This window comes from Numida meleagris, chromosome 13, assembly GCF_002078875.1.
Source record: "Numida meleagris isolate 19003 breed g44 Domestic line chromosome 13, NumMel1.0, whole genome shotgun sequence".
In the NCBI taxonomy this organism is placed as follows: domain Eukaryota; kingdom Metazoa; phylum Chordata; class Aves; order Galliformes; family Numididae; genus Numida; species Numida meleagris.
In genome coordinates, this window is record NC_034421.1 from 4,545,800 (window position 1) to 4,555,082 (window position 9,283).

Below are 9,283 nucleotides of genomic sequence, written 5' to 3' on the forward strand. Positions count from 1 at the left end.
GAGCCCAGCTCCGGTCCACATCTCCATTTACACTGAAGAAGCATCTACCTCAGGCTCCTTTTACCCAGTGAAATCCAATCATTTCCAGCTGCTGCATCAGCAGCACACTGCAAGGAATTACACGCAGCAGAGCCCTTCGTGCTAACCTATGGCACAAAGGAAGGATCCACACAGGCACTCATCCACAGAGCACATTCAGGTTTTGTGCTATTATAGTTTTCACTACACAGTGTCAGATCCAGGACATAAATCCTGGCATCACTCTACGGTTCAGCAGCTCTGGCATTTCAATAAGCTATGCCCAGCCAGCACAGGGCTGCACACCTTGCACAGAGGCTTTGCCTTCTTCTTTCTAGGCAGCCTGGAGGAGAAACGCCCTCAGTCCTGTGGGGAAGCCCAGAAGTCACAGCACAAACACAAAGGCCAAGCAGGGCTTGGTGGTACACTCTGCTCCGTGGCAATTTGACTCAAACATTTAACAAGAAGTTACACGCCTTGTGCTCCTGCAGGCAGGCAATGTCTGGCACAGAAAACACAAAGGATCTCCAGTACATATTCAGCCATATGTTTAAGGTCCCTGAGAACTATACTCTTCACCACACCATGAGTAAGAGAGAAAAGAAATAGAAGCAAGAAGTACAAATTCAAGTGCAATTTATTGATAAGTTTCACATGTAAAAGGACTAAACGCCTTCACTCCTCTTGGTCAGGACACCCAGCCTCCACCCACCAGGTCAGAACTGTGCAGTGCTTAGTCTTCAGAAGTTGAAGTCTTGCTTCTCCACTGAGAACTTATATAGCCCATCCTCATCAGTCCCAGGCTGCAGATCAGGAGTCTCCTAGGAGGGAGGTGGTGGCCATCAGTTAATGATTCTGCATCTTTACACATTTAAATGCTTCAGGCAAAGCTCAGACCTCAGCTCTGAGTTGTGCTAGACCACCATAAGCTTTTCCTCTGGTGTTCCCCAATCTGTGAGAACAAGGCTGGATCCAAATATGAACCTGTGACAGTTACGGGACTCCCTTGTGCCTGCTAGCTGAGGTCCTATACTTTTTTCCACAAGTTAAACATAAGAGTCAAGTAATCCAGAAGAAACCCGAGCACAGTTATCAGTGAATATGAGACTGCCCTTCCTAGTGACAAGCTAGCTTAGAAGGAAGAAGCCTCTCCACATTCAGAATGCTTATCAGCAATGACAGTGATGCCAGCTGATGCCATTGGAAATTCCAGCAGCAAGATGCTATCAAGGCATCTCTGTTGCACAACAGTCAGCTGACAGACTGGGGTTCTACAGACCTAAAAAGCAAATGGAGCGAGCTATAGGAACTACCCTATTCATGCGGAGATCTAAGGACTTATCTCAGCATCTTTAAAAGGACACGCTTCACTTCAGCACACAACAGCTCGTTTTCAACTAAGCAGCAGCAAGAGCTCACATACCTCACCAGAAAAGTACTTCTCTATGATATTCAGAGCAGCTCGGTAGACCATGTTGTTGTCATGGGTTTGCAGGGCTTCAATTTTCTCCAGACCATCAAGTTCTTCCACCAGCAGACACAGCCTCTCTGTCTCTCCCAGCTTCTCAGCTGCCTGCACACAAAGGAGGCAAGTATAACCCATGTCAGCAACAGGGCCAAGGTGGTCCCTGCTGGAGTGCCCGGAACCCAAGGGTCAAGTGACTGCAGGTAGGAACTCAAGGGTCTGCATTGTGTTCAGCAGAGATGCCTGGCACATTACTACAGTATATACAGAACTGTCCCTGTTGGATCACTGTGTTGTGGCTTCTCTGCCAACCAAGCGAGCTCCTGGACCCTGGGAGACTCTTGGACCATCCAGTTTCTCCAAGGCCTTCACCTCTGTACAGCTTGGAGATTAGCACACTGCATCTTCTCCTTTCCAGAAGGAGGAACACTTGGGAACTTCATCATGTCAAGCCCTTTGGGCAACCCAGAAGGACCCAAAAACAAGTGGGACATGAAGTCTAAGTCAATCCTACAAGAATTGCAGCACCATGTGAGCATCTCTCTCACACCTCACTGCTCCTTCGGTGAAGAGGTACACGACATAATCCAACAGCTTACCAGGAAGAGATTTGAAATAGAATCCAGGATGACCAGGATAGTTTTGCTGTCTTTGGCCAAAAGCAGATTGAGCAGAGGCTTGAGGACCCCGGACTGGACGAGCTCCACCACCTGCTCTACAGTGCCACCAGTTGTCAGGTTGGCCACTGCCCACACCGCCTCCTTCTGGGCCTTGAAGTCCCCCTGGAAGAGCAGCACAGAGAAGGAGTTCCCAGACTTCAGCATCGCTCAGAGCAGGCTGAGGTTCCAGGTGAGGAGAGCCACACTGCACACAATTTGGACTGGTCCTCTTTCCTAGCACCGGATGGACACATGGCAGAGCTGCCAAGACCAGCTCCAAGCTATTTTTTCATGCAGGCGTATTAAGTACAAGTGTTCAGGCTGCTCCTCAGATCCTATCAGCTCCACAGGACATTGCTCAGGTGGCTCTTGGGCACAGCACCTCACAACAAAGCACCAGGGACTGAAGCTGAGCATTGCTCCTGCACACACAGAGCAGCACCCATCCCCTTACCTTATCAAGCAGCTCCACCAGAGGTGGCAACAGCCCGCAGGTGATGAGCTGCTGGATCTGCTGGCAGGGCCCAGCTGCAATGTTGCTGAGTGCCCACGCTGCTTCCTTCTGTATGGTTGGCTTCGTGTGTCGCAGGAGAAGGGGCAGGACAGCCAGGACACCAGCATCAATAGCTGCCTGGGTCTGCTCGTCAGTCCCTGTAACCACATTCCCAATGGCACGCAGAGCTGGAGTCTAGACAGAGATTAGAGCAGATGGAGATGAGAAATCTTATCTCAAGGGATATACACCAGAAAGACCAGCAAGAGCCCTCACTAAGTGTCTGATCCTTCAAATGAAGTCCCATGGATGATTACTACTGATGTTACAGACCTACCAGCCAGCCTCCTGTTCTGCTCTAAGCAGCTTTACAGGCTCTTCCCAGCCACAGCAAGAGGGAACAGAGCACTGGCTTGAGCTGCAACAAGCAGAACTGCAGAGTGAGGAAGCAGCAGACCACAGACAGCAAGGAGCTGTGCCTTCCCTCTCCCCAGATGTCCCTACATTAAGGGACCAAAGGCTGGGGACTGTCAGTTGTTCCCTACCATGATGATCAGCTCGGGGCTGCCCATGAGCTCCACCATCCGTGGCAGAATCCCCGTATCCACCACGATCTGGATGCGGTCGTTGGAGCCATCGGTCAGGTAGGACACAGCCCAGCAGGAGTCAGAGATGATCTCCTTGTCCTCGTGCTCCAGCAGGCAGGTGATGACAGGCAGCAGCTGCCTCACCGCCTCCAGGGGTGGGTATGGGTTCTTATTCCTGCAGAGGTTCGACAGAGTCCATGTGATGTTCCTCAGGAACCCAACCTGGAACACGAGGAAGCTGTGAGATCCTCCTTGCAGAACCCTCTGGTGCAACCAGCACTGCTCCTGGCCCCACAGCAGCAGATGTTATCAGGCAGCCAGGAGCAGCCTCTTTAATAAGGGCTGAGGCTTGTTTGAAGCAAGGAGATGAAAGAGCAGATCTCCCCTCCCCCTTCTCCAATATTAAGTTCCAATAACCTCAGATCTGGTGGCATGACAAGCCACTATGACTAACAAAGGCACCAAGCAGCTTACTGCTGGGTCCCCAGCACAAATTACAGAGCATTCTTTGGACAAGATCAGGGGCGTGCTCTTTTAATATTAGCAGCCCATTGTCACAGAGCAGGGTTTGAGTTCCCTCATCCCAGCGAGGAGTGCCGTGGAGCTCCATGCAGAACATCACGACCACCAAGGTGTGCAGGGGATGGGATTGTCATGTTCTGTGACATCTCACAGTACTCCCCAGGAAGAAACAATGGTGAGACAGGAGCAGCCAGAGAAGTCTTTTACAGGCTCTGCAATATAAACTCACAGAACGCCCATAGGGTAGGGCTGAGAAAACACCCTGAAAGGGCCAAGTTCTGCCTACAGAGAGCACACAGCTCCCACCACACCCAGGGTGGGACACCTGGAGGCACCCATACCACTGCTGGAGCTCTCAGAGCTTCAGTCCACCTCACACCTCCCCAGAAAGGTCCTTCTCCTCCTGAAAGCAGTGGGGCAGGCACTGCTGCAGGAGGGCAGGGCACAGCAGCAGCCAGAGAAAGCAGGAAGGACAAGTTCTGCCCTCCACATGCATACACAAGTCCACCGTGCACCAATTTCAACTTACTCCCAACCTGAGATGGTCAAAGCTGGATGGGAAAGCTTGGTCTAAGTCATCACATTGACTTGAAATGCATCTGCCTGGCATCTCCAGGCCTTGTTCAGAGGTGGGCTCATTAAAAGCAGTTTAGACAAGGGTCCCATCCAGCTGGCTATATGTGAGTCAGATCACCATTCACCCACTACCCAAGTGATCAGGAGTGCAAGTCAAGAACAAGAAAGTTATTTACTGGAGTTACAGGTGACACCAGAGCCAGCAAGGGAGGAATCACATTGCAATTGATAAGAGCATCTCTGTACAGAGGACCATCACCTGCACAGATAAAGAGGGTTATTTATGATATGTATTTAAATCGCAAGACAGGTAACATCCAACAGCAGCCAGAGGCCCCGCTGCTACTGACACTGGTGGGATAGACCAGCCCAGCAAGACCAGTGCATCCTCTCCCACTTGGTTTCGGCCAAAATCCTCCTGCAGGACCAACCCAGGGTCAGAAAGGCTGCCAGGCCACGAGAATCACAGAACAGAGACAGAGCTGCAGGGAGATGGGCCCATCTCAAGGATCACCACTGTTTATCACCCCAGGAGCAGCTGGGGCACTGACTGTGTCCTCACCCAGCCCTGCCCAGGGACTCCACTCACCTGCAATGTTGCCCAGTGCCCACACAGACTGCTCACTGATGTGCATGTGGGGGGAGGACAGGAGGGAGATGAAGGCAGGGATGGCCCCTCCCTCCACCACCGCCCTGGTGTGGTCCGAGGTGCCAGACGCGATGTTGGTCAGTGCCCAGGCTGCTTCAAACTGCAGAGCAGCATTGTCAGAACGGGCCAGGAACTCGACCAGCCTGGGGATGATCCCCAGCTCGATGATCTGATTGAGAGGGGGGTCCTTCTGCCTGGACAGCATCCTCCTGCAAGAGGGCACAGCACAGACAGTCTACAGCTGTAGGAATCCATCTGCATAGGACACCATCAGGGCCCTGATCTAGCCAAGTACAGTGAGAAGAGGGAGCACTTTCAGCCAGATCTGAATCCCAGCTACAACACCTGTGCTGGCAGAGGAGGGAATCCATGGCTTAGAGCTGTGCTGCTACCAGATATCTCACCATGGTGCAAGCTCAGGGTGCTGCCAGGGCACCCCAGGCATGGGCAGGCTCAGCTGGAGCAGGCAGAAAGCCAGCTGTACTGCACAGCAGAGATCTACCCCAAGAAAACCCCAGCTGCAATGCAGCCTCTCCCAGACCCTGGGGATAGATCCCTGCTGCCAGCTGGCCTGATGATGGTGACTCACACAGGGACACCCCATTCAGCCATGTACCACTGCAGAGCAGGCTTTCTTCTGACCCAGCCTCCAGCACCTGGTTCCTTCCCACTCACCTCGGCTGGCTGCAGCCAGCACAGCCCCAGAAGGCACCACCAACCCCTCAGTCGGCTTTGCCCAGTGCTCAGCATGGCACGCTGCAGGGCCCCAGCCCCCAGGGCTAGCAGGCTCCTTCCCCAGCACAGCTTATCGTGCCTTCAGAGCTCCCCAAGCAGGAACAATGCCTCCTGCCCACAGAACCCCACGGCAGCCCCATCCCTCCCATCGGGCAGCATACCTGGCTGCCTGCGTCGCCTGCAGCTGGAGTGCAGTATTGTCCCCATTCACAGCTTCCACTATTTCCTCCAAGGACAGTGGAGGAATCTGTGTTGGGATGATTCAGAGACAGACAGCAAGTCAGAACTCCAAGCCAGGACTCCCTCCAGTGTAATCTCACATGCCATCAGCTGTCTAGACCCAAGGCAGTCACCCGCTCCATATCTAAGGTGGTGTCTGCTCTTTATGCAATGCAGTTTCGAGATGAGGCAGAGGAATAGAATCCACAAATGCCTTCCAGGCAGTTGATCCTTGTAATCAAACACAGGGAAGTCCCGGCACCATAATGGGGCCATGAGCGCAGTAATTACCCTGCTCCAGTGCCTGGAGCTGCACCAGGTTCTATCTGCCATCAGGGGAAGCTGCATTGTGCATTTCCATGCAAAATAGCACAGAAGCAGGCTGGGGAGTGCCTAAACCCCTCCCCAGTCTCTGTACCCAGCTCTGGCTAATTAACACAGGTCACTGGAACTGGATGTGGTGGTGGCCCAAGTCCCAGAGCAGATGGGACCCTCAGCACCAGCCATGTGCTGCAGCACTGACCCACCCAGGAGCAGGTACCCAGCGCTCACCTCTTTCGTGTCTTCCACTGGTGAGGGGCTCTTCTCCAGAGACACAATGGAAATGCTCCTGCGCTTCAGAATCTGCTCATCCTTCTTGGCCTTCCGCAGCTCAATGTTCACCTCCACCCGCTGCCTGCGCAGGGCCTGGGGCACAGGACATCACCATGTCAATGCCAGGGGACAGAATAAGCTATTTGTGTTCCCCCTCCCCCTCAAGGATGCTGGCAGCAGTGACAGCTCAGAGCTACCCACCCAAAGCCTGCATCCCACTACCATCACAACACACAGCCCAGCAGCTCCACACCCCATCTCTGAAGCTAACCAAGAATCTCTGACAGTCTGTACTGAGAGGTCTGGGAGTAAGTGACATTCAGAAGCCCTCACATAGGCTCCAGCTGGCCCCACTGCACTGGAAGGAGATGCCACAGACAGTGGGGTCTGTACTTACAGCTGTGTCCTTGCCCTTGTTCTTGAACTTCTTCATCCTCTCACCATGCTCGTGCACGACCGGCATCTTGACAGGTTGAGGATTGCTGCCAGCTGAAAGCTTCCACGTGCTTTGGGACAGCACCGGGCAGAGTCAGCTCACAGTCACACCACCTCCACCCCCTGAAGACCTGGGACCCCAAAACCAGCCCCACGCATCTGCTGCCCCCAGAGAGGGGGATGCCAAGTCCTCCACCCTCAGCAGAGCTCAGAGGGATCCGCACACACCACAGCTCAGCCTCCAAACTAAGCACAGGCACAAACCCCCACTTCACACCAGGTTGGGAAAGTTACAGCTGCAGCTGAGACCCCATGAAGAAGCAGAGCACAGCTCTCCTTGTGGAGATAGGAACACTTTACTCCAGCTCTAAGAGCCACTGGTTTAGACAGCCTAAGCCTGGCAGGGCACCAAGGGCTCCTGGAAGTGTCAGCTCAGGGCCCCATCTGAAGGGATGTAGCCAGATCCCAGCCCAAATCCCACCCTGCAGCCCAGAGATCCTACAGTGAAGGCATCAGGTCATGCCCTGGCACAGCATGATCAAGCTCTAATAAAACTCCTCCAAATACACCTAATGTATACCCAGATGAGAGGCATGAAGCAGGACAGGCAACATTGCTTCTAAACTTCTCTTAACAAAAAAAGAAAAAGCAAAAAACCACAGGCACACATAAAATCATGCACACCTCTGAGACCAAGGCAGCCCTGCAGGCAGGGAGCAAAGCAGGGCATCACCCAGTAATAGCACCCTTTCCCAGTGGCCAGGCAACACCAAGAGCACGCATTAAAACACAAGCAGCAGAAACCCACCACCACTACAGAGAAAACCACTCACCTCCAACCCTCCCTCTCATACCCCCAGGACCCTCAGCTGCCTGTTTATTGCCCCAGCAGGGCCACACACCCCAGGCTGGCCCCAACCATTGGCTCTCCCCAGGCCTCCTCGTTAGCCCCAGCTGCTCCTGCCACAGCAATTTGGGTGCACCTGGAGCAGCAGCAATTCCTCCTTCTCTGAGCTGCTCTCCTACGTGGGCCATCCCAATGCCTCCTCCAACTCCTTCCTCTCCTCCATCATCACCTCTATACCTTCCATCTCCTCCATCACCTCCACGCACTGCACTGCACTTTGCCCACTTTGGCATTATTAAGATGGACTTTCTGGGGATACCCCTTTCCTTGCCTGGGCTGTGGCAGCACAGAGAACCCAGCAGGATCCTATGGTCTTCCCGAATCCTTCAGCTTTCAGCCGGGGCTGAAATCAATTCCATTACCAGTCCCCAGCAGCCTCAGCCCAGAGCTGGTTTGCATTTGCAGCCCCCAGCCCCGTGCACTGCCACTGCAGGGAGAGAGAAGATGGGGGACCAAAATACGTGGCAATCACTTGCTGTCCTTTCCTCTCCATCCTTTGCCCCATGGGGGATGATGGCTGCGCTGAGCTCACCCCGCGCTGAGGACACGGGAGGATCGATATTTGCCGAGTGGGAAAGGGGACAAGCGCTGGAGGAAAGAGCAGTTTGCTCTGCAGCATAATAAGAGGGGATCAGAGCTAATGGAGAGGAAAGGAGATAAAACCCTAAATCGACACGACACTGTCCCCTGAGCTCAGCCTTGTTTGCTCAGGCTGAAAATCCCCGTGCTGACAGGTAGGGAAGCTGTGGTCCTGGCGCAGTGCTTTGCCTTGCTGCTCCCTCGCGGCCCGCACGCCTTCGCCCAGTTGCTCCCAGTGTGGCACCGCACGGCCGTGGGATGGCAACTGGTGCCAGCTCTGCAAGCACTGCTTTTGAGCCCTGAGAGAAAAGCACAGATTTTTCCTGTGTTATTGCCATGTCTCTTTAATAAGCCTAGCCCCAGGGACAGGAAGAAGTCAACGCTGGCATCCCTGCAGCCAGCACTGTGTGAATGCACCCACACCTCCTCCCCACCACCACGGTGAACCCATGCACGCTGTGCCCGGGGCCATGTGTAGGACAGAGCCTGGAAATTCCCCAAGCTGGATTGGGATGCGGCCTCCTGGCACAGCCCACACCCGTCCCTGCATCCCAGTACAATCCCCACCGCCAGCCCCGAGGATTCACCGCAGCCCCATGGTTGGTGCAGCAGCCCTACATCTGAGCTGCAATCAGAGCTGCATTGTGCTCGGCACGAAACAAGCACATAATAAGTGACAGCCCTTGTCCGTTACAGTCTGTCTGATGGGGCCATGCAGCAGGAAGGTGGGAGAAGGGAGTTATTGTTATCCCTGCCTTGCTGCTGAGCTATGAAAGAGCTGAGCGCTGCAGCTGGGTTTAGGGAAGGGAAGGGAAGGGAAGGGAAGGGAAGGGAAGGGAAGGGAA

At 53.9% G+C, this 9,283-nt stretch overlaps 1 protein-coding gene across 1 annotated transcript; it reads right to left on the reverse strand.

Annotated features, from left to right (window-relative positions):
* KPNA7 (karyopherin subunit alpha 7) lies at window positions 638-7,830 on the reverse strand. Its single transcript, XM_021411339.1, has 11 exons — window positions 7,786-7,830; window positions 6,915-7,023; window positions 6,476-6,610; window positions 5,866-5,951; window positions 4,910-5,178; window positions 4,497-4,579; window positions 3,181-3,444; window positions 2,597-2,830; window positions 2,083-2,265; window positions 1,442-1,591; window positions 638-839 (listed from the first exon to the last, which is right to left on the reverse strand). Exons 2-11 carry the CDS (start codon window positions 6,978-6,980, stop codon window positions 759-761), a joined length of 1,551 nt encoding a protein of 516 aa, XP_021267014.1. The 5' UTR covers window positions 6,981-7,023; window positions 7,786-7,830; the 3' UTR covers window positions 638-758.